Here is a 25955-nt window from a genome sequence, read left to right as displayed (position 1 = left end):
CTTGGTGTAAGTTTACCCTTTTGAAATAGGCTTTTATTCTTATTGTAGTAATCGGTGTTTTCTTAGATCCTTTTCGTAACTTTGATTTCTTCTTAATTGAAAGCACTAAAACGTTTTTCTTCAAAACACGTTTATTCAACTCCAAAGCTAACGAACAAACTGACGTTTACATTTCAATACTGACTAGATGCCTACTATGATTGAACTTTTACTTTACTGACGTTACTCGCAATTCACATCTCTACTCTCTAATTTATTTGCTGATGGAATTTCTTGAACAGGAGCATATTCATCAAATCTTATATTTATTATCCCTCATGATCCCTACACTTGGCCTAGTGGTTAGGGCTATGGATCGCCAATCCAGGTTAGATTCCCATTCCGGTCGGGAAAATTTTCTCGACTCCCTGGGCATAGTGGGCATACTTGCCTCATAATATACAATTTCATGCAATGACAGACAAAGAAAGCCCTTCAATTAATAACTGTGGAAGTCCTCAAAGAACACTAAGTTGAGGCGAGGCAGGCCAAGTCCCAGCGGAGACGTTGAGCCGTGAAGAAGAAGAAGATCCCTACATTTATGTCCCTCCCATTTTCATTCTAAATCAGACATTCCATTGGCGAGTTATGCACTAGCGTGCACAGGGGGGGGCAAGGGGGGGCACTTGCCCCCCCTTCTATAAAAAATTATATGCACCATTTTTGCAATTCTTGCAGCAATGTTTAGAATCACTGAGCCATGGTGCACCATTGACACATACAATTTCTTAGTATCTCATACACAACCATGATGTTCTCAGAATCATCTCGGCTTAACTCACGCACCATCTTCTAACTAATCAGTGATGTCAGCACCATATTCGAATAATATACACCATTTTGGTATTTCGAATTCCAAAACTGTATTCAATGTACGTGAACCATGGTAACTTCGGCACCACATTGAATTCTAAGCACCATTTTTGCAATTCGTGCACCTAGCCATACAAAATAACGAGTATCACTGAATAACAGTGACGACTAATACAGCACACTAATATCATGCACCTTCTTCAAAGCTTTCAATACACCATCATGATGTCCACAGAATGATCTAGGTACCCACGTATTATGAAGATCGCATGAAATGTCTTTTTATCAATTAAGTATCTAATATCCCATACTGATATGCACCATCATGAAACTTCAAGCACCATCACAGCTCTTCAAGCACCATTTCAGCGTTTATCATATCATCTAGGCATCTAAAGCACCGTAATGCCGTGAGCATCACATAAAATACATTTTTTTGTATGCTATGCACCATTTTTGCAATTCGTGCACCTAACCATATTGATAAGCTTTGAAAAACGGTGACAACTAATGCATCATCTAGCATCATGCACCTTCTTCAAAGCTTTCCAACCACCATTTTGGCATTCACTATATCATCTAGGCATCTTATGCACCATTATGATGTGGTTTACAAGTGAATTTGATGCACCATTTTGACATATCGCATACAAAATAGCATTCCTTGTTCCTGGTCTATGTTGATTTCTGTGCCGTATTGAGTTTCCTGCACCATTTTTGCAATTCGTGCACCTGCATATGGAATTTGTAGAGTATAACTGAATCATGGTAAAACTAATGCACCATACAAACATCATGTAGCTCCTTTGCATTCCATGCACCACCATGATGATCACATAAATATCTAAGCACCATCTCACGCGTCATCTAAGCATTTAATTCACATTTGAATTTCATAAGCTCCATTTTGCCATATCGTACACCAAATGGTATTCCATGTACCTGATCCATGTTGACTTTTGCACCACATTCAATTCTATGCATCATTTTTGCAATTCTTGCATTTTGGATCTAATCACCCAATGTTGAGAATCACTGAATCATGGTGGCAACAAATGCACCCCTGCTACATACAATTTCTTAGTATCTCATGCACACCCATGATGTTCTCAGAATCGTTTTTAGGCTAATCTCACGCACCATCTTTTAACTAATCAGTGATGTCAGCACCATATTCGAATAACATGCACCATTTTGGCATTTCGTATTCCAAAACTGTAATCCATGTACGTGAACCATAGTGACTTCGGCACCACATTGAATTCCAAGCACCATTTTTGCAATTCGTACACCTATCCATACACAATGTCGAGTGTCGTTGAATAACGGTGACAACTAACACAGCACACTAACATCATGTACCTTCTTCAAAGCGTCCACAGAATGAACTAGGTATCCACGCATAATGCTGATCTCATGCACTATCTTTTAATCAACTAGAAATCATATGCATCATACTGATATGCACCATCAACGTTAAATTTCATGCACCGTCAAAGCTTTCCAAGCACCATTTTAGCGTTTATTATATCATCTAGGCACCATTATGTTGTGAGCATCACATAAAATACTTTTATTTTGTATTCTATGCACCATTTTTGCAATTCGTGCACCTAACCATGCAACATGTTGATAATCTTTGAATAACGGCGACAACTAATGCAGCACATTAGTATCATACGCCTTCTTCAAAGCTTTTCATGCACCATTTTGGCATTCATTATACCATCTAGGTATCTTATGCACCATTATGATGTAGTTTACATTTGAATTTGATGCACCATTTTGGCAATAGTATTCCACGTACCTGGAACATGTTGATTTCTGTGCCACATTGAGTTTCCTGCACCTTTGCACGAATTGCATGTGCACCTTAATATGAAACATGACGAGTTTAACAGAATCATAGCTAATGCACCATACATACATCATTTATTCCATGCACCAACATGATGTTCACAGAATCATCCAGGCACCATCTCACGCACCATCTTTGAATCAAATATGTGTCTAATTGCGAAATAATGCACCATCGTTAAATTTTATGCATTACTAAAGCTTTCAATGCGTAATCGTGGCGTATATCTCTAGTAATCCGTGAAGACATTTCAGGAGAAATCCCTGGAGAAATTTCAGGAGGAATCCCTGAAGGCATTACTAAAGAAGTACTTGAAAGAATTCTTGAGCGTAGCTCTCAAAAACTGGAAGAGGAGTCAAGAGAAATTCCTGTAGAATTTGCAGGAGGAACTACTAAAGGAATTGCTGGAAAAACTATTGAAGGAATTCCCTGGAGGCATTTCTAAAGGAATCCTTGAAGAACTTCCTGGGGGAATCCGTAGAGGAATTCGTGAAAGAATTCATGGAGGAATTTGTGGAGAAATATTTCGATAAACTCCTGAACAAATGTCTGAAGGAGTTCTAGCAGGGGCTCTTTAACGAACCCCTAGAGTAAACTCTGGAGGCATTCCTGGAAGAAACCCTGGAGAAATTCCTAGAAGAATTTCTGGAGGATTCTTTGAAGGCATTCCTGAAGGAATCCTTGGGAGAATGCCTGGAGGTTTCCATGTAAGAATTCCTGGAGGAACTTCTGGAAGAATGTCCGGAGGAATTTCTGTAGGAATCCCTGAGGAAATTTCTGGAGGGACATTTGGAGGAGTTTCTAGAAGAATTCCTGGAGAAATCCCTGATGTAATCCCTGGAGGAATTCCTCAAGGAATCCGTGAAGAAATAACAGGATGAAATACTGGAGGGGTAACAGAAGGAATCCATGAAATAATTCATGGAGGAAATCCAGGATGAATTGCTGGAGGAATTCCTGAAGAATTTTTTTGGAAAAATTCCTGCATGATTTTGTGGAAGAATTACTCGAGGAATTCAATGACGAATCCTTGCAGAAATAACTGGAAAAATCTCTGGAGGAATTTGTGGAGCAATTTCTGGAGGAATCAGTGGAGTCATTCATGAAGGAATTTTTGGAAGAATCCGCGAAAAAATTCTTGGAGGAATTTCTGGAGGCATGCTTTCAAGAATCATTGGAAGAATTTCTGAAGGATTTTCAGGAGGAATACTTGGAGGAATCCCTGGAGACATTCATAGAGAAAATCCTAGAGAGAGCTTTGGAAAAATTCCTAGAGAAATCCTAGGAGGAATTTCTGAAGGAATCCGTAAAGCAATTCAAGGATGAATCCCCGTAGAATTATTAGAGAAACTTCTGGAAGAATCCCTAGAGGTTTTTCTGGAGAAATTCCTAAAAAAAGGAATTCTTTGAAAAATTTCTGGAAAAATATTTGCGGCTTCCTGAAGGAATGATTAAAGGAACTCCTTGAGCAAAAGAACTCATAGAGGGATTTTTGAGGAATATCTAAAAAAAAATCATTGAGGAATCCCTGGAGGAATTCTTGGAGAAATTCCTGGCGAAATCTATGGGGGAATACCTGATGAAATTTTTCGAAGAATTCCTGGAACAGTTCCAGGAGAAGTTTTTTTTCTGGAGAAAACCGTGGATAAATTCTTGTAGGAATACCTAGAGGAATTCTTGGAGGAATCCATGAAGAATTTTTAAGATGATTTTCTGGAGCAATTCATAGAGCAATTTTTATAGTTGTCCCAGGAGAAATTTCTGGAGAGATTCCTTGAAATATTCCAGAAAAAAATCCTGAAAAAATGTCTGTAGAAATCCCTGGAGAAATTTCTCGAGGAATTTCTTGAAGAGTTTCGGGAGAAATTTCTTCAGGATTTTCTGGAGAAATCCGAGCAGGAATTCATTTAGGAGTCCTTGCAGAAATTCCTGGAGGAATCTTTGTAGAAATTCCCGAAGGTATTCAAGATAGAATTAACGAAGGAATTTTTGCAGGAATAATGGAGGAGTTCCTGGAGGAATTTCCGAAAGAATTTTTTGAGGATTTTTTTGCGAAACATTCCTGGAGAAATTCCTGGATGATTTTCTTGAGGAATCTCTGGGGAAATTCCTGGAGGAATCCATGTTTGAATTACGAAAAGTATTTCTGGATAAATTCCTGAAGATTTTTTTGGTGGAATAACCAGAGAAATTCCTGGATAAATTCTTTAAGAAATTTCTGGACAAATATTTAAGGCTTCCCGGAGGAATGTCTAGAGGAACTCCTCGAGGTATTTGTGAAGGATTTTTTTTGAGTAATTTCTGAAGAAACTCATGGATGGACTCCTGGATGAATTCCCGACGAAATTCCTGGAGGAATCCATGGAGAAATCCCTAAAGGAATTCCTAGAGAAATTCCCAGAAAAGATCCGGGAAAAATCCCTGCTGTAATCCTAGGAGGGATTCCTGAAGCAATCTGTGAAGGAATTCAAGGATGAATCCCTGGAGAATTCCTAGAAAAAATTCTGGAAGAATCCTTAAAGATTTTTCTGGAGAAATTCCTCAAAAAATGAAGTAATTCCTGGAAAAAATCTGGAAGATTTCCTGAAGGAATTCTTTGAAAAAATTCTAGAAGAGTTTCGGAAGAAGTTTTTTTCTGGAGAAATCAGTGGATGGACTCTTGGAGGAATACCTAGAGGAATTCTTGGGGGTATCCTTGAAGACTTTTTTTAGTGATTTTTCTGGAGCAAAAACTAGAAAAATTTTTATAGTTGTTCCAGGAGATTCCTGGAAAAAAATATAGAAAAAAAAAATCCTGAAAAAAATTCTGTAGAAATCCCTGGAAAAATTTCACGAGGAATTCCAGGAAGAGTTCCGGGACAAATTTCTTCAGGATTTTCTGGAGAAATCCGAGCAGGAATTCCTTAAGGTTTCCTTGCAGAAATTCCTGGAGGAATCCCTGTAGAAATTCAAGATGGAATTACTGAATAATTTTTTGAAGGAATGAATGGAGGAATTTCTGGAGGAATTCCCGAAAGAATTCTTTGAGGTATTTTTTGCGAAACATTCCTGGAGGAATTCCTGGAGAAATTCCTGGTTGATTTTCTTCAGGAATCTCTGGAGAAATTTCTGGGAGAATCCATGTTTGCATTCCGGGAGGTATTTCTGGATCAATTCCTCCAGACTTTTTGGAGGAATTCATTTATGAATTCTTAGAGGAATAACTAGAGAAATTCCTGGATGACTTCTTTAAGGAATTTCTGGACAAATATGTAAAGCTGCCTGGAGGAATGTCCTCGAGGAATCAATAAAGGATTTTTTTGAGAAATTTCTGAAGAAACTCATGGATGAATTCCCGAAGAAATTTCGGAGGGATCCATGAAGAAACTCTGGAGGAATTCCTAGAGAAATTCCCGGAAAAGATCCGGAAAAGAGTATTTTAGGATTTTCTGGAGGAATTAGTCGAGGAATTTCTGGAAGAATCCCTGGAGACAATATTTGAGGAACTCTGGCAGAAATTCTTAGAGAACTTTCTGTAGGAATTCCGTCAGCAATCCCTGGAGGTATTTCATGAGGATTCCATAGAAGTATCCCTGGAGGAATTCCTAGAAGAGTTCTAGGAGAAATTGATTAAGTATTATGTGGAGGATTCCGTGAAGGATTTCCTGGAAAAATCCCTTGCTTTGAGAAATTTCTGGTGGAATCCATGAAGGGAGGAATTTCTGAAGGAATGCCTGAAAAAAAATCCTGGAGAAATTCCTGGAGGAATCCATAGAGGTATCCCTGAAGGAATTCTTGGAAGGGTTCCGGGAAACATTTCTTTAAGATTCTCTGGAGGAATTCTGACAGAAATTCCTAGAGGATTTTCTGGAGTAATTCCCGGAGGTATTTCTGGATGAACTTTTGAAAAAAATCATGAATAAATCGTTGAAGGAATGAATCCTTGAAGAAGTCCTTGAGAATTTCCTGTAGAATGTCCTGGAGGAATCCATGGAAGAATTGCTCGAGAAATTCCAGGAGGAATTCCTGAAAGAGTTCCGGGAGAAATTCATTTAGGATTTTCTGGAGGAATTTGTAGAGCAATTCCTTGAAGAATCCCAGGAGGAAATATTGAAGAAATTCTGGCAGACATTCCTAAAGGATTTTTTCTAGAAGAAATTTCATGAGGAATCTCTGGAGGAATTCCTGGAGGTAATTCTGAAGAAATTTCTGGAGTATTTACTGGAGGAATTATTTGGGGAAATTCTGGAGAAATATATGAGCCTCCATGGAGAAATTTCTGAAGGAACTCCTCGAGAAATTTCTGAATGAATTTCTGGAGGAATTTCTGCAGGATTTTTTAAGAATTTCTGAAGAAATTTTTTAACGAATCCCTGCAAGAACTCCTTGAGAAACTCCTCGAAAAAGTTCTTGGGGAATTCTTTGAGGAATGCAAGGAGAAATCCCTGTAGTTCTGGTGAAAATTCCCAGAGGATTTTTTAGAGGAATCCCTGGAGGAGTTCCTGGTAGAATTTCTGGCACTCTTCCTTAAGAAATTTCTGAAAGAATTTTTGCGGAATTTCTGAAGAAATTCATAAATGAATCCTCAGAGGAATTCCTGAAGAAATGCCTTGAGAATTTCCTGGAGGAATCCATGGGGGAATTTTTCGAGGAATTCTAGGAGGAATTCCTGGAAGAGTTCCGTTTCATTCAGGATTATCTGGAGGAATGCGAGGATCAATTCTTGGAGGAATCCCTAGATGAAATATTGTAGGAATTCTGACAGTCATTCATAAAAGAAAATTTCAGGAGGATCTCTGGAAGAACTATTGGAGTATTTACCAGTGGAATTATTTGAGGAATTTCTGGTGAAATATATGAGGCTTCCTAGAAAATAAATGGAGGAATGCCTGAAGGAACTTCTCGAGGAATTTCTGAAGGAATATCTGGAGGAATTTCCGAAGATATTAATTATTGTATCCCTGGAGGAATTCCTGAAGAAATTTCAGGAAAAAAAATCCTGGAGAAATTCCTAGGGGATTCCGTGGAGGATTCCCTGGTGGAATTTCTCGCGGAACCGTTCGAGAAACTCCCGGAATTCCTGAAAGAGTTTCGGGTGAAATTACTTTAGGATTTTCTGGTGGAGTCCTTGGATGAATTTCGGGGAGAAATCTCTGGAGGCATCTCGGAGGAATTTCTGGAGGAATGTCTGAAGGAACTACTCGGGTAAATTCTGAACGAATACCTGGTGGAATTTTTTGAGGAATTTCCTGAAGGAATCCGTGGAGGATTTCCTGGACAACTTCCTTGCGGAATTCCTCGAGGAATTCTTGGAAGGGTTCCGGGAGACATTCTTGGGGAACTCAGGCAGAAATTCCTAAAGGATTTTCTGGAGGAATGCCTGGAGGAACTGCTGGAGGAATTTCAGGAGTTCTTCCTCGACAAATTTCTGAAAGAATTCCTGGTGGAATTTCTGGAGGATTTTTGTGGAATCTCTGAAGAAATCCATGAAGCAATTTCTGATGAAATTGTTTGAGAATTCCCTGAAGGAATCCATGGAAAAATCCTTTGAGAAATTTATTGAGGAATACCTGGAAGAATTCCGTGAGAAATTCCTTTAGCATGTTATGGAGGCATCCGTGGAGGGAATATTGGGGGAATTCTGACAGACAGACATTCAGGAGTTTTCCTAGAAAAATGTCAGGAGGGATCTCTGGAGGAATTTTAGGAGTATTTACTGGAGGAATTCCTGGGGGATTTATTTGAAGAATTTCTGGAGAAATATATGAGGCTTCCTGGAGAAATGTCTGAAAGAACTCCTCGAGGAATTTCTGAAGGAATTCCTGGAGGAATTTCTGGAAGAAGTTTCTGAGGAATTTCTGAAGAAATTCAGTAATGAATCCCTGGAGAAATTGCTTAAGAAATTTTTGGAAAAAATCCTAAAGAAATTCCTAGAGGATTGCTTGGAGGTATTCCTGGAAGAGTTTTGGGAGAAATTCCTTTAGGATTTTCTGCAGGAATCCGTGGTTCCTGAAAGAAATCACTGGTTGCATATTGGAGGAATTTCTAAAGAAATGTCTGAAGGAACCCCTCGAGGAATTTCTAAAGGCATATCTGGAGGAATTTGAGAAGAAATTCATTATGAACCCCTGAAAAAAGTCCTGGAAAAAATCCTGGAGAAACTACTGGAGAAATCTGTGGAGGATTTCCTGTAGAGATTCCTCGCGAAATTTTTGGAAGAGTTCCGGGAGACATTCTTTTAGGATTTTCTGGAAAAATTCTGGCTGAAATTCCTAAAGGATTTTCTGGAGAAATCCCTGGAGGAATTTCATGAGGAATTCTCGGCGGATTTTTTTTAGGAATTCCTGTAGGAATTTCTGGCGTTATTTTTCGAGAAATTTCTGGAGGAATTAGTTGAGGAATTTAAGAAGGATTTTTTGAAATGATTCATGGATGAATCCCTGAAGGAATTCCTGAAGAAATTCGTTGAGAATTTCCTGGATAATTTTCTGAAGGAACTCCTGGAGGAATTTCTCAAGGAATTCCAGGAAGATATTCATCAGAAATTCCTTAAGGATTTTCTGGGGGATTCGATGGGGCAACTCCTAGAGGAATCCCTGGAGGAAATATTGGGGGCAGACATTTCTAGTGGATTTTTCCTAGAAGAAATTTCAGGCGGAATTCCTGGAGGTAATTTTAGAAGAATTCCTGGAGTATTTACTGGAGGAATTCCTGGAGGAATTATTTGAGGAATTTCTGGAGAAATATATGACACTTCCTGGAGGAATTTCTGAAGGAATTATTGGAAGGTTTTCTGAGGGAATTCCTGGAGGAACTCAAGCACGAATCTTTGGAGAAATCCTGGAGGAATCTCTGTAGATTGCAATAAGGATTCCGATCAAAATGTTCTATCTAGGAGTTCTGACATTCTCCTAGCATCATTAATTGTCTAGGATCAAAATTCTTTCACAACGACAATTTTTTTTTTCTATAATTGATAATTTTCTAGATGTTCTCCATTGTATTTGATACGTTTATTAAATTTTATAAGAGTCGAGATAATGACTTCATATTTAAGTTTCGTATTGCCTTGAAATCATTACCATCCGAAGCCTTCTCTAGAATCCCAATATGAAGTACTTGGTGATGTTGGCACCACAACATGTTGAAACCCCTACTTGGGAATTCATATTGCGTGTAACACCATCATTCTATTTTGCACCATGATCATACATATATTGCACCATTAGTATAGTGCCCCCCCTAAGCAAGAACCCTGCGCACGCTAGTGGAGTTATGCGCGGTTCCACGGTGCCACTGCATTTTTATACATAACAATATCTACAAGGAAAAATTTATTCCATTTGGTTTCGAAGGCAAAGAATGAAGAAAACATTTCAATATAGTAGTGTAATAGAAAAACACTGATTAATTCACCTATTGGTGACGGTGCCTTACCTCTGCTTCAAAAACGTTCCAATCAAATTCAATAAAATCTTATTGCTGTTTAACTATTTGATGGATCAATTTTTATGTCATTCTCAGATTGTAATTATAGTTTTTGGATTAGTGATTCAAACTGTGTTTGGAGCGCCTTACATCATTACTAGCTAAACAAAGCATGTGCCCTTGAACATTTTAATTTATATATAAATTATGTTAATTTTCGTGATGACTTTTGTCGGCTATCCAACATCATTTTGTCCATTCGACTTTCAACGTTCAAATCTAGACTCTTGACTAGACCTTCTTTTTGGCTCCAAGGGCACATTTGATATGAGAATGATGTACAACGTTCGAGTATGGTAACCGGAAAATCCAAGATGGCGGACAATTCTGGTTCTAAAATTATGTTGGATTTCAAATTTCTTTTTCATACCAAATAGGGTATGTGTGCCATCAGTAATCTCACGCTCCCATATTCATCCTATTCGTAAACAAGCGTTTACGGCACCGACTGATTCCGTTCTTTTTGTTTTCATGGGTACTCACTTCCAACAAAAAAATACAAAAATAAGAAAAAACAAACAGCGCTTTAATCCTTTGTATTTCGTAGGATGAAAATGGGAACCACATGCTTAACCCTCTAATACCCAATCCCGCCTTTAGACGGGGTATAGTTTGAGCATTTTTGTAATTTTTGTTTCGAAGAAAATCATTTTTTTTATATTTTTGGCTGATATTTAGGATTGTTCTGTATACAGTCATGACCCGCTGGTTGGGGGCTTAATAGTTGGGTGACTTTTTAGTTGGGGCCCCGTTAGTTGAGCTGTCAGCCAACCAAAAAATACCTGGATGTCATAATTCAATGTCAAACTGAAAATGCCAACCAATCTGTAATTCCGAGGGGCGAGCTAATGAGTTTTTGGTTTCTTAAACTTTACTGATAATCGAAAAGAATTTCTATTTCATATTTCTTAAAAAAAGAAAAAATATGTACAATTACTTCGAAACAAATGCAAAACATCGGCAATCTTTATTTTGTCGATCATTGAAAGCGTTTTGTGCTTGCTTTTGGCCCGGATGGTTTCATAAACATCTTATTTTCACTTCACCGACTAAAAATGGGTGAAAATAATTATTTCTCGCATTGGCCATATATGTATCTTGCAAAACGTATCAGTTTTGCTCTGAATGTGAAACAAATTGAAAAATTTTCCTTTTTGATTCCAACCTAAACATGATTAAAAAAAAACAATGAGCACGCCCCTTGTACTGCTGTCACTTCACCCAACTAGCGAATCGAATTCGTTGGTTGGGTGGAGGTCGTGGCTCAACGAGCGGGTTCCGACTGTATCTCAAAATGGTTTTTGGTGTATTTTGAAGCGTATTTACATTTTCTAAAAATCATTGAAAAATTTATGTTTTAGTTACCTTTTAGAAGTCATTGTTTGTATTGAATCGCTACAATTAACATATTTTAAATTTTTCCCAAATCATTCTATCCTTGTTTAACAGTTTAAGGGAATCGAATACACTCTAAAATTATTTTCCTTAAAATTACACGGAAAATAAAATTTTCTGTGAAAAAAATTTAAAATAATAATATTTCTACAATAATCATATAATCTCAAAATGTTTTCATCTAAAAAAATCCGTTGCCCAAATTGGCTTCCAGGAAAAATATAAAAGTGTGAGGATGTCAAAAAATAAAAATTAGAAAAATCAAAAACTGAAATTCACGAAATCGAGAATTGAAAAGAATCATCTTCCAAAACATGTTTAAATCGATTTTAGATGACGAAAAATGATATTTAGATCAAAATCAAAAATTTGGGTATTAGAGGGTTAATAAGGAAACCAATACCCTATACATCAGTGGTGCTCAGGTCGATGTATACCGCGGGCCAAATTGAGATTTTGCGTCTGAGCGGCGGGCTGCAGGATAAAAATTATCGTGAATATTGTATTAAAAGTGTTCTAACTTTTTACTAAGGCAATTTTAGTATTTGAAAATAATAGATTTTTCGATAATTTTGATAAGTTTTTCTTGCACTTCAACACTTTCCAAGACTTAAGTTTGATCATTGAAAACATATTGAAAATCGGAAATTCTATCTAATTGTCAGTCATTTGTAGTAACAAATTATTTATTGCTACTTATGGCTGGTGTTGTGGAGGTTTTTTAGCTTGGTAAAACTGGCAGCACTGGAATAGCTCATTGTTTAGAACTGGTTAACAGATAGAAGGCAGTAGAGAACTGAAAGGAAAAGTGTTGGGATGTTTGTGTCTCGGAGCAAAGAATTTATAATGAAAACTAAAATAGAATTGAAGCTGACCGTTAAGCGACTGCTTCAGAAAATTAGTGTATTTCTACTAGGGCGAACAAATACTTATTGACAGCAGCCTTTTTGTGGTCAGCTTCATTGCTGGAATTTTATTTTAGTTTTTTATTATATATTCGATCATTTTAATCTTAAATATAACTTACATTATATAGTATTTTATTGCTGCTCCAAGACACAAACATCCCAACACTTTTACTTTCAGATCTCTACTGCCTTCTATCTGTTAATCGATTCTAAACAATGAGCTATTCCAGTGCTAAAAAACCTCCACAACAATTGTAATAATATATTTTCATTATTTTGAACTATCAACAATTTGTTTCCAAAGTACTCCGCGGGCCGCATTCAAGAGCTTCGAGGGCCGCATGCGGCCCGCGGGCCGCAGTTTGAGCACCACTGCTATACATAGATTGCATGCTTTTAGAGTCATCTTGCATTTGGTCCGCTGATAGTAATTTATGCAACGAGTTGCAAAATTATGGTTTTTACAGCACGAGTCGTATATTTATCCAACCAGGCTCACCGAGTTGGATAAATACGACGAGTGCTGTGAACATCGAGTTTTACAACGAGTTGCATGCAATTTTTTGGTAATGACAAAAATATTCACTAGATATGATCATTTCCGTCAGTACCGTGGTTCTTCGAGCTGAGTAAACTAGAGTGGTACTCCACGTGTTCCATCATGCGAGATACGAAATTTGGATCAAGCAAACCGTGCTATAACCATCACAGTTTTGTAAGCTTTTACTGTAACGGCCTTGATGACAACTCTGATTGTGGTTCAAACATTATGGTTCATAATGTAATACCACGGACAGACATGAGTGTGATACACGTACAACGGTACTCACTGTCAAGAAAACTCTTACAAGACTGACTTGGACGGAGAGAATTATCAGTGTGGCACTCATTTCAAGCGCAAATTTACAGTGATTCCTGTATCACATGTGTGTCATAAGTATAACCCAAATGAGTTCTATTATTAACCATAATGCAACTGTTTGAAATAGTTTGGAAAAGTAGGCAGTTCCCAACTAACAATCACTCATTTTACAAGCGCCTTTACGACGAATTGATTCAGCATGGTGCTGAATAACATTTGGATAATTTTTAGGCACAACCTTTGTTCGGTCTTTGTTCACACAAATTTGGAGAAACTTTAAAGCATAGTGTTGTGTACCAACTAAGATGTTTGTTGTTAAACCGTTTTACAAATATATAGTAAAGCTGTTATTCAGCTTTAGCAAAAATGATTAAAAATAAAAATACTGCAAAATTTTTCAATTTCCACGAGAGTTTATGATTGGAACTTAATGCTGTGAACAAATATTGTGAAATAATAACTACACATAAATTTACCTAAATCCAGATTCGAACTCGAGACCCGTCGATTGCCAGCCGCATGCCTTCCTATCTGCGCCATCCTAGAGATGATGAATTGCAGCGCTCAAATGAAAACATAAACTTCCCGTGGTTTAATAATGATCAGACTCTGACTCCTATACAGCAGTGGTGAATTAGCACAACATTATGGTTAACGACTGAACAACAGATTAATTCAGCTGTTGTTCGGTAAAAACACGTGTTTTTCATCATGTACTCTGAGTCGAAGTATAATGAAACGAAAGCGCTTATTTGACTTGTGAAAAACACATTATACAGATACATGTCCTAATTTTAACATGAACTTGACAAGAAGCAGAACAAAGTCTTGTTAAACTATGTTGTAAAGGAATTACTGCGAGTCGAATAAAAATCTTATTAAACGCTTGAAAAGTGTTTTAAATTATCATTGTTAATACCAAAACGAAAAGTTGAACATTGGCTACTTTTTCATTTGAAAAAGCATTTGTACAGTAATGTGTACAGCATAATTTTAGTTCAGCTATAATTTCTATTATAAAGCAACAATTCAGCATGCATGCTTGTTTGCGGCTGGCGATTGTTAGTTGGGTTTGGCACTGAAATGGACAGTGCATGGGCCAGTGTAAAAAATAAATATTACGACTAGTGCTGAAAAAATCGAGTTTTAAAACAAGTTGCATATAAAATGTTTTGCGATAGTGAGAATAGTTATTTATGCAACAAGTTGCAATACTTATGTTGATTTTTTTAGCACTAGTCTTACATTTGCTGACAAAATCGAGTTTTGCAATAAGTTGCATACATTTTTTTTTTTGTAATTACACTGAAAACAACCACCCAGTTTGATATTTTCTTGGTATATAAGCAAGGAGCAGCATGTTGTTGAACAAGCGTATTACCGAAGGTTTTTTTTTTCGATCAAGTAGGCGGTTTGGTACGACGAAATTACTGTCATTAGTTTTTAGGCTCCCATCTTGCACCCTACAGTGCTATGATGTTTCTGCTGGTGGTTTGATTCGGCATTAAAATTCATTATTACGGATTTTTAGAAAAAAATCCACTCTGCGGTAGCCGCCGAGTTTTACTGCAGCTGTCAAAGTCCTACCGCAGGCTTTAAAATCATCCTATCATTGAAACTGAAGGCCATATCAAAGCATGCTTGCAAGGTGAATTGAACTGAAAACCAACAACAAACAATGATCATCAGCGTCGTATCCAAGGCTATCCCAGGCATCGCTAGGGCTCGGTAGCTTTTCGTTCTACCGTAAAACCGATAGTTTTCTCTAAATTATAGCAATATACAAAAAACGAACACGACGGCGGTGTTGACGGTGGATACAACTAGAGGTTAGATGTTGCAGTTCTTGAAAGATAGAGACTGATCAGTGCAGATTTACGGATGGTGAACTGCCATGTGCGCAGCATGGTTGTCCCTTGTTCTATGGGCTTCCCTATTAACATAGGACAACTATGCTGCTCACGGCAGTGGAGGGCTGAGAAGGAGAAGGAAAACGTTTCAGTCGCTCTATGTTGAGCCGTCGAAATCTAAACCATTCCAGTGTACCCACGGTCATGCCCAACTAACAATCGCCAGCCGCAAACAAGCATGCATGCTGAATTGTTGCTTTATAATAGTAATTATAGCTGAACTAAAACTATGCTGTACACATTACTGTACTGTACAAATGCTATTTCAGTTGAAAAAGTAGCCAATGTTCAACTTTTCGTATTGGTATTAACAATGACAATTCAAAACACTTTTCAAACGTTTAATAAGATTTTTATTCGACTCGCAGTAATTCCCTTACAGCATAGTTTAACAAGGGGTCATTCAAAAATGACGTCCATAGTTTAGGGGGGAGGGGGGGTCTGAGAAAGTGTGACACTCCATGTATAAGGTATACGAAAAAGCGTGACAGAGGGGGGAGGGGGGGTCTAAAATTCACGAAAAATGATGGACGTCATATTTGAATCGCCCCCAAGACTTTTGTCTGTTTCTTGTTAAGTGCATGTAAAAATTATCACATGTATCTGTATAATGTGTTTTTCACAAGTCAAATAAACGCTTTCGTTTCATCATACTTCAACTCAGAGTACATAATGAAAAACACGTGTTTTTTTACTGAACAACAGCTGAATTAATCTGTAGTTCAGTCGTTAACCATAATGTTGTGCTAATTCACCACTGCTGAATAGGAGTCGAAGTCTGATCATTATTCAACCACGAGAAGTTTATGTTTTGATCTAAGCTATGCAATTCATCATCTCTAGAATGGCACAGATAGGAAGGCATGCGGCTGGCAATCGACGGGTCTCAAGTTCGAATCTGGATTTAGGTAAATTTATGTGTAGTTATTATTTCACAATATTTGTTCGCAGCATCAAGTTCCATTCATAAACTCTCGTAGAAATTGAAAAAGATTGTATTTTTTTATTCTTAATCATTTTTGCTAAATAACAGCTTTACTATCCAGCTTTTTACGCTGTGAAGAGGGGTGATTCATTTTTGACGGTTCTTGCCGACAGCCCTTGCAGCATCACAGTTGCCTAAAATTTCAGTTCACTGCTCCAGATTTGTCGAAATTTTTCACCTGATGTTACCATTGTTACCAGCACAACAAATACAAGACAGTGTTTGTAAAAAAATTATTGCAGAATAGAATTCTGCAAGGTAACGGCACGAATGAACGTTCGGTTCATTCTCGTTCGTCCCTTCCTTTTCCCTCTCACGCGAATTTTGACATTTTCCGGTGGTTTGTTTTGATTCCCATTCGTTGCCGTTCTTTTCTCTCTCGGAGAAAAAATTGAGGTTAAATTTCGATGCAAAACTCTATTGAAGGAATTGCTCGGAAATTCCCGGGAGAGATATTGCAGGGGAAATTCCAAGTAGAATTCTCAAGTGTAAGTGGTGCAGAAGTCCCAAAAAAAACTGCGTGAAGTTTCAACTTTTCTTCATGGAGATGTCCTCGAGAGCTCCAGGAGTTGGAGTTACTTACTGAAATTCCTCCAGATGCTGAACTGTTCAAGGATTTTTTTGTTCGTGGGTAATGGGAACAATTCCCAGAGGTATTTCGGAAAAATTTACATAAGAATTCCCCAAGGAAACTTCTGTAGGATTCTAGGAAGGAAATGGTGAACTTGATTCCTTCATGAGTTACCTTCGAGAATTCCTCCGGAAATTTTCACCTGAGATTCATCACTTGAACACTTGAAACACCCACTACCTGGTGATGAAAAGGAGTAAATCCGTAACTTCGGACAGAAACGGAAAAAAATCTCGGGTTCGGGAGGGAACCTGGTGAAATGGGAAACAAAGGTGTTCTGGATGCACAGAGTGATCCCGGCGGACTTCTCGTACCAGAAATAATAGCCAGGAACAATCTGTGTAACCCCGACCAGTGAAGCGAAGGCATACCAAGGCCACGAGGACGAAGTGAATGTGTTCTGAGTACACATAGTGCAACTTATGCAACTCCTACAGGTGAAGCCACTCCACGATGAGACTTTAGACTCAATTATGGCAATCTCAGATCCCCCCTGTCCCTCGTAGATTTTCTTTCATACAACATTTTCGAAATTTTTAAGGACCGTAGACTTTGGCTAGGCCCCCCGGTACCACCCGGCGCCCCCCCCCCCCCCCTCAGAGTCTATATAGTTTATGGACAAGCCCTTGCGAAGTCTCGACGAAAGATTCCGATTTTGAGTGGGCTGGGAGTCCTTTGGAATGAGTGGGCGTAACCAAGGTTAGTTACAGTTCCTTGGTGTCTACAGTTACAGGTGGCAAGCAACGATCACAAAGAGCGAATGACAACAACTAAAAAAAACGAACAAGGATTTTGATAGGTATACATGGTAAAGTTTGTGTTATTAATCCAAAGTTGCGACCATTGGAAGAAAATCGTTAAGTTTTTCGATGTCCTCTACTTGTTCTATTCCAATTGCTTTGATATAACAAATAAAAGCGGCAATCGCGAACCTGAAATTGAAGAAAAGGCATTTAAATATTTAATTTATACAGAAAAACTGAAGGCAAAACTTGTAAATAACAAAAGTGAAAATTTTTGACAGTTTGCTGGAGTTGAACTGAAATTTTCGACTACTCTGATGAGTTTCTAATGCTGCAAGGGCTGTCGGCAAGAGTTGTCAAAAGAGAATCACCCCTCATCATAGCGTAAAAAGCTGGATATAGTTGTAAAACGATTTAACACCAAACAGTTCAGTTGGAACACAACACTATGCTTTATAGTTTCTCCAAATTTGTGTGAACAAAACCTGAACAAAAGTTGTGACTAAAAATTATCCAAATGTTATTCAGCATCATGCTGAAGCAATTCATCGTAAAGGTGCTTGTAAAATGAGTGATTGTTAGTTGAGTGGTAGCGAACGCTAGCAGAGGACTGGAATGACATCAGAAAAGTGTTGCATAATGTGCTTCATTATGCAACATTTCTCTGTTGCGTAATGAAAGAAAAGTGGGCCTTTATGCTTTTTATGATTAAGAATTGCAAAAATAAACATTTAGGATAATCTTCATAGCTACACAGATATGAAATTAGGAAGATCTACGTGCTAGAATTCATGCGCATCTACATACGTGCGACAGCGCATCTTTTCTGTTCGATCAGGTAGGCTATGGTGTAGCAGGTTTCATAGATGTTCAAGCTCCCGTCATCAACAAGCAGCAACATGGGCAAGAAAATAGGATATTTTTTTATCTGTAATAACGAGATTTTTTCCCTAGGCTAGTTCATCTCGGGACCCACGTTTTACTTCCCTTCCGAAGGAAGAACTTACATTTTGTGAGTTTGTCGGAAAGTGGGATTCGATCCCAAGTCCTCGGCGTGATAGTCGCACATGCTTTAACTAACTATCACACCAGCTCCGCTCCACAAAATAGGTTATTACTGCTGGTGCTTCTACACCTGATCTGCAGCCCGAATCAGAATCTTAATCTTCCTGATTCGGATTCGAGCAGCTTAGTTAATGTAGAAGCAGTTGCAGTAGGCCGTTATATTGTAAAAAGTAGGGGAATATGCAACGCAATTGGCGATCTATAGGTTATGTCGTGAAAATTTGGAAGTTTAAAAGGGAAATATTAGTTCCCTATCAATTTAATCATATTTTTTTTTGGTATTTCTACCGGTAAATCAATTTGATCTACCCGGTTTTCATAAGAAAGATAATTTTGACCGACTCAATCACTAAAATGCAAAATGGAATTTCATAAAACATAACCTTTCTTTTGGAGGCCAATTGCAAAAAAAAACTTATATTAAGGCTTAGTAATCTTAACAGCTCTTAAAAACTATGCTAAAACCCTATTAAACCAGAAAGGGTGCACCATTGTTTAAATCATTAAGGGTGAACGGGACGATCAAGGAAATATACGCCATGTTGCTACTAAGATGGTAATCTTCGATTCCACTTCATAGTATGGAACTAGTAGTTTACGCAACAAGGTGCAGAATGAAGGATTTTACAGCACGAGTCCAACGAGGCTTGCCGATTTGGATAATTACGACGAGTACTGGAAAAATCGAGTTCTGCACCGAGTTGCGTACAACGTTTTTTTGCAATTTCATAAATTACCGCTTGAGGATAATTTTCAACAAAACTTTTTCGTAACACTGCATCCTGATGTACATAGCCATATTTAAGAAAGTCTGATCATAGCAGGTTATACTGTGCAGTTGTCACAATTTTTCAAAACTGCGTTCAGAAAGTATCAAGAAGTTGACCAAAAATGAAAACAGTGCTGTAATGGTTCATTACAGCACGGCTATTTTGGTTTAGGAAAGTAGGCCTTTTCCTGGCAGATTTGTGAGAGGTATTGCTAATTTAGAGATAAATTTCCGTTTTACGGAAGATTGAAAAAGCTACCGCAGCTGTCAGACTACTGATTTTCACTGAGTTATCATCAAACGGGTCAAAGATGCCTTGGATACGACGCCGATGATCATTGTTTGTTGTTGCTTCCCAGAGCAATTCAATTGCAAGCATACTTTGATTAGACCATATGTTTCAATGATATGATGATTTTCAGGGCTGCGGTAGGACTTTGACAGCTGCGGTAGAACTCGGCGGCTACCGCAAAGTGGAAATTTTTCAAAAAATCCGCAATAAAACAGCCTTACGAAGATAAATTGCAAAAAAAAAACTTATAGTGTATGCTCATTGCTCACTTGCAGTGCATATTGCTGCATATTGATTGCTCTTCTGTGCAATAGAAATCGAAATTACAATCTTCAAAATCGCGAGGCAAATTACACAGCGTAACAAAAATTTACTTTTTGTCTGTCTCAAGAGCAAACTTATGTGTCTCCGAAGGATTTTGGGCCGCTGAATCCGAATCCGGGCTCAGACTTGCTCTAACACGTCACAATTTTGAGCTATACCTCAATTTATAGGGCAAAATATGCGATTTTGGGCTTTTTTGTCAGCAAGCCATTAAGCAAGGAAATATTTTTTTTAAGCAATCAAAAGGTTAATTGGTCAATTAACATCTAAATTAACGACTCATACAAAATATTTCGTTTTACCTAATCAAATTTGATAGTTTTAAGCAATTTATGTTAGGTACGATATTTCCCATACAAGTCACCCTCCAAAAGTTGCATGCAAGTTTTCATACTAACATAAAATGCTAAAATCTATGAAATTTGATTAGGTAAAACGAAATATTTTGCATGAGTCGTTAATGTAGATGTTAATTGACCAATTAACCTTTTGATTGCTTAAAAAAATATTTCCTTGTTTAATGGCTTGCTGTCAAAAAAGCCCAATATCGCATATTTTGGCCTTTAAATTGAGGTATAGCTCAAAATTGTGACGTGTTAGAGCAAATCTGAGCCCGGATTCGGATTCAGCGGCCCAACATCCTTCGGAGACACATAAGTTTGCTCTTGAGACAAAAAAATGTTGCGCTGTGTTATTTGAGAGGGAAGATATGAAAAATAATACGCTAGGGTTATTTTGCACCTATACTTTTTGATCCGAGCCACTCTTTTCATAGGATTCTCACACCTGCCTCCAGATGTCGCAATTGTTAGCTTCCGAAATAGACGTCTGTTGTACTTAAGGACAGACTTGTTAGAATCCCAAAATGGCCGCCACAATCGCCGACTTTGGCACCTATTACAAGTGAACAAGAACAGAATAATGAAATGCATTGTTGTTTGAAGCTTGCTTTTTGAGATTTGTGCGTCTGAAGTTTTGATGCACTGTTGAAGCGGGATTTTACGTTTGTCCTTAAACATCTTCATGGGACTGATCTATTAAAAGCAGTCTTGTCTGATGGAGACGCACGATCGCTGACGTCCACAATCGAACATACCAATCGAAATGTATTCTATTTTTGCACATTTATGTCTAAATTCGGAAAGAAAAATGAGCTGCAAATGGGATTGATTGGCGAGTTGTAAAAACCAGATTTTCGGTAATCAATCCCTAATTCGGCGGCTCCACCTTTCTTCAACCCAATGCAGTGATCATCGAATCGATGGATTAATTAAAGTTTCTCTCTCTCACCCATTTATTTCAGCGAAAGAATTACGTCAAATATGCCAAAGTGTTTCCGTTCTCCACGTTGTTCGACTTCAAGCTGCCCTCCAAGTGGTACCGCCGGTCCGTTGGCGGGCTGGAGGTGCTGTGCGGCCTCGCCATGGTGCTCATTCCGAATCGTAAGTACATACCTGGGCGAAGGTGAAGGTGTGATCTTCGGAGCGTCAAGATTGATTGTCTGGAATTTAGTAGTGTTTACTGGAATGGTGGATGCTAGTGATGGAGATATGTGTTTGGATTTCGTTTCATTAGTTATTAGTTATTAGTTATTAGTTATTAGTTATTAGTTATTAGTTATTAGTTATTAGTTATTAGTTATTAGTTATTAGTTATTAGTTATTAGTTATTAGTTATTAGTTATTAGTTATTAGTTATTAGTTATTAGTTATTAGTTATTAGTTATTAGTTATTAGTTATTAGTTATTAGTTATTAGTTATTAGTTATTAGTTATTAGTTATTAGTTATTAGTTATTAGTTATTAGTTATTAGTTATTAATTATTAGTTATTAGTTTTTAGTTTTTAGTTATTAGTTAAAAGTTATTAGTTATTAGTTATTAGTTATTAGTTATTAGTTATTAGTTATTAGTTATTAGTTATTAGTTATTAGTTATTAGTTATTAGTTATTAGTTATTAGTTATTAGTTATTAGTTATTAGTTATTAGTTATTAGTTATTAGTTATTAGTTATTAGTTATTAGTTATTAGTTATTAGTTATTAGTTATTAGTTATTAGTTATTAGTTATTAATTATTAGTTATTAGTTTTTAGTTTTTAGTTATTAGTTAAAAGTTATTAGTTATTAGTTATTAGTTATTAGTTATTAGTTATTAGTTATTAGTTATTAGTTATTAGTTATTAGTTATTAGTTATTAGTTATTAGTTATTAGTTATTAGTTATTAGTTATTAGTTATTAGTTATTAGTTATTAGTTATTAGTTATTAGTTATTAGTTATTAGTTATTAGTTATTAGTTATTAGTTATTAGTTATTAGTTATTAGTTATTAGTTATTAGTTATTAGTTATTAGTTATTAGTTATTAGTTATTAGTTATTAGTTATTAGTTATTAGTTATTAGTTATTAGTTATTAGTTATTAGTTATTAGTTATTAGTTATTAGTTATTAGTTATTAGTTATTAGTTATTAGTTATTAGTTATTAGTTATTAGTTATTAGTTATTAGTTATTAGTTATTAGTTATTAGTTATTAGTTATTAGTTATTAGTTATTAGTTATTAGTTATTAGTTATTAGTTATTAGTTATTAGTTATTAGTTATTAGTTATTAGTTATTAGTTATTAGTTATTAGTTATTAGTTATTAGTTATTAGTTATTGATTATTAGTTATTAGTTATTAGTTATTAGTTATTAGTTATTAGTTATTAGTTATTAGTTATTAGTTATTAGTTATTAGTTATTAGTTATTAGTTATTAGTTATTAGTTATTAGTTATTAGTTATTAGTTATTAGTTATTAGTTATTAGTTATTAGTTATTAGTTATTAGTTATTAGTTATTAGTTATTAGTTATTAGTTATTAGTTATTAGTTATTAGTTATTAGTTATTAGTTATTAGTTATTAGTTATTAGTTATTAGTTATTAGTTATTAGTTATTAGTTATTAGTTATTAGTTATTAGTTATTAGTTATTAGTTATTAGTTATTAGTTATTAGTTATTAGTTATTAGTTATTAGTTATTAGTTATTAGTTATTAGTTATTAGTTATTAGTTATTAGTTATTAGTTATTAGTTATTAGTTATTAGTTATTAGTTATTAGTTATTAGTTATTAGTTATTAGTTATTAGTTATTAGTTATTAGTTATTAGTTATTAGTTATTAGTTATTAGTTATTAGTTATTAGTTATTAGTTATTAGTTATTAGTTATTAGTTATTAGTTATTAGTTATTAGTTATTAGTTATTAGTTATTAGTTATTAGTTATTAGTTATTAGTTATTAGTTATTAGTTATTAGTTATTAGTTATTAGTTATTAGTTATTAGTTATTAGTTATTAGTTATTAGTTATTAGTTATTAGTTATTAGTTATTAGTTATTAGTTATTAGTTATTAGTTATTAGTTATTAGTTATTAGTTATTAGTTATTAGTTATTAGTTATTGATTATTAGTTATTAGTTATTAGTTATTAGTTATTAGTTATTAGTTATTAGTTATTAGTTATTAGTTATTAGTTATTAGTTATTAGTTATTAGTTATTAGTTATTAGTTATTAGTTATTAGTTATTAGTTATTAGTTATTAGTTATTAGTTATTAGTTATTAGTTATTAGTCATTAGTTATTAGTTATTAGTTATTAGTTATTAGTTATTAGTTATTAGTTATTAGTTATTAGTTATTAGTTATTAGTTATTAGTTATTAGTTATTAGTTATTAGTTATTAGTTATTAGTTATTAGTTATTAGTTATTAGTTATTAGTTATTAGTTATTAGTTATTAGTTATTAGTTATTAGTTATTAGTTATTAGTTATTAGTTATTAGTTATTAGTTATTAGTTATTAGTTATTAGTTATTAGTTATTAGTTATTAGTTATTAGTTATTAGTTATTAGTTATTAGTTATTAGTTATTAGTTATTAGTTATTAGTTATTAGTTATTAGTTATTAGTTATTAGTTATTAGTTATTAGTTATTAGTTATTAGTTATTAGTTATTAGTTATTAGTTATTAGTTATTAGTTATTAGTTATTAGTTATTAGTTATTAGTTATTAGTTATTAGTTATTAGTTATTAGTTATTAGTTATTAGTTATTAGTTATTAGTTATTAGTTATTAGTTATTAGTTATTAGTTATTAGTTATTAGTTATTAGTTATTAGTTATTAGTTATTAGTTATTAGTTATTAGTTATTAGTTATTAGTTATTAGTTATTAGTTATTAGTTATTAGTTATTAGTTATTAGTTATTAGTTATTAGTTAATAAATAATTGTCAACATTAACAATTATTTCTTATTTTCCAGATAAAATCAAAAATGCAGCCAACATGACGCTCCTGATGCTCATGTTTCTGGCCGTCTACTCGCACTACATGGTGAGTGATCCTTTCGAGCGCTGTGGGCCAGCCCTAGTGTTCACATTCATGCTTATCGGACGGCTAGTGATATGGTACCAGGTAAGATGGTCAATCAGAAGTCTCAAGTCAGTTTTTTGACGATCTAACTATTACAGGCCAGCCGACGGGAAGCCCTCAACGCAGCCGACAAGGCCACCAACAATGGCGTCAAGCAGGACTAAACAACGTAACGTTTGCAGTCTATGATCTCATCGATTAAGAAATCAAATGGAAAATCATCTTTAGGTTATTTCACTGGCCAACGCAGGGCAATTGCATCACGAAACGAGATCGCGTGGTTGATGTTTCTCATGTCTAAGTCCCTCACAATCACACTCTAAATATCCTTGGACAAGAGGATAAGAAAACTCCAATGAAGAGACAAATCAACATCTTCATTCTTTTCTGTTTATCATACGACCAGAGCAGAGCTGGAATCTCAATCTGCTGCGTACCCTTAAAAATATCTGTCAAAAAAGTATTTCGCGAAATGCCAATTTCTGTTCCCTTCGAATTCGAATCAATCATCAAAGTGGCGATAACGATACTACCCCAAAACCCATAAACCACTTGAGAGAACATAGAAAGAGACTATTTCTGGGAAGAAATAACAACTAATAATACTTGTTTACATAGTTAAATGTGTTCATTTTTAGTCAAACGCAAGACTCGTCACGAGAACCATCTCTAGTCAGTTGTAAAATTTCTTTGTAATCGAAGCAAGCTATGGAAACCATGGCACCTAACGTTTCTCAATCTTATTCTTATCTATTTTGAAGATAAGCTTAAAAGACTTCAGCGAAAATGCGTTTTTGATTGAATAGTAGTTCGTAACATCACTAAATGGAACACACACACACAAGCAAAACCATGAAAATACATTGGGCACACACAAACATTTGTTTCACATAGCTAAGTAAGATCGTAACTTGATAAAAATGCAAGAACATTAAGAAAAACCATTACGAAACATGAAATACTTTATTGGAAACAACTACTGTATTACAGCAAAGAATATTATTACTGCGAATAAACAGCACAAAATCTCTACTTTGAAAGGTGACTGTGAACACACTTTTTCCAGCAATGAAAAACGAAAGGTATCAAGTAAATTTTAATCAACTTAAAAAGTTAAGAAAAGAAGAGCAAAAAAGACAAAAACTTAATGCACGAAATGTGAACGTTGTGAGAGAAAAAAAAGCACTTTTAAACCATTATTGATACAAACAAAGCAACATAAGTTGTCTAAAAAGAGAACCAAAAACACACACACAACAGTCGCAGTATATTACAACATACGCAAATACAAAAACAGTAGAATCAGAGAGGAAATATTAATAAACAGTGAACATCTAGCAACAACTATTATCAGATGCGCGAAATAATGCAACCAATAGAACAGATAAATAAACAGAAAAAGAAGAAAAACAAAACTAAGTTCCCACAGAAAAAAAAATATACGAGAAAAAACAACAAAAATAAAGAAAAATCGATATCGAAA

General features: G+C 35.4%; 1 protein-coding gene across 3 annotated transcripts in view; it reads left to right on the top strand.

Annotated features, from left to right (window-relative positions):
* The window catches only part of LOC109409553 (novel acetylcholine receptor chaperone), a 59609-nt gene extending 33654 nt beyond the window's left edge, over positions 1-25955 (top strand). For all 3 annotated transcript variants that reach the window (XM_019682993.4, XM_062854416.1, XM_019683002.4), the window contains 3 exons: positions 21365-21503; positions 24363-24514; positions 24571-25955. In XM_019682993.4, coding sequence (XP_019538538.1) covers positions 21365-21503; positions 24363-24514; positions 24571-24636 — 357 coding nt within the window. In that variant the 3' untranslated portion in view covers positions 24637-25955. The remainder of the gene's footprint in view (positions 1-21364; positions 21504-24362; positions 24515-24570) is intronic.

This window comes from Aedes albopictus, chromosome 2 (assembly GCF_035046485.1).
Source record: "Aedes albopictus strain Foshan chromosome 2, AalbF5, whole genome shotgun sequence".
Taxonomy (NCBI): Eukaryota; Metazoa; Arthropoda; class Insecta; order Diptera; family Culicidae; genus Aedes; species Aedes albopictus.
The sequence above is the reverse complement of the archived record's forward strand: the minus strand, read 5'-3'. Positions and strand labels throughout refer to the sequence as shown.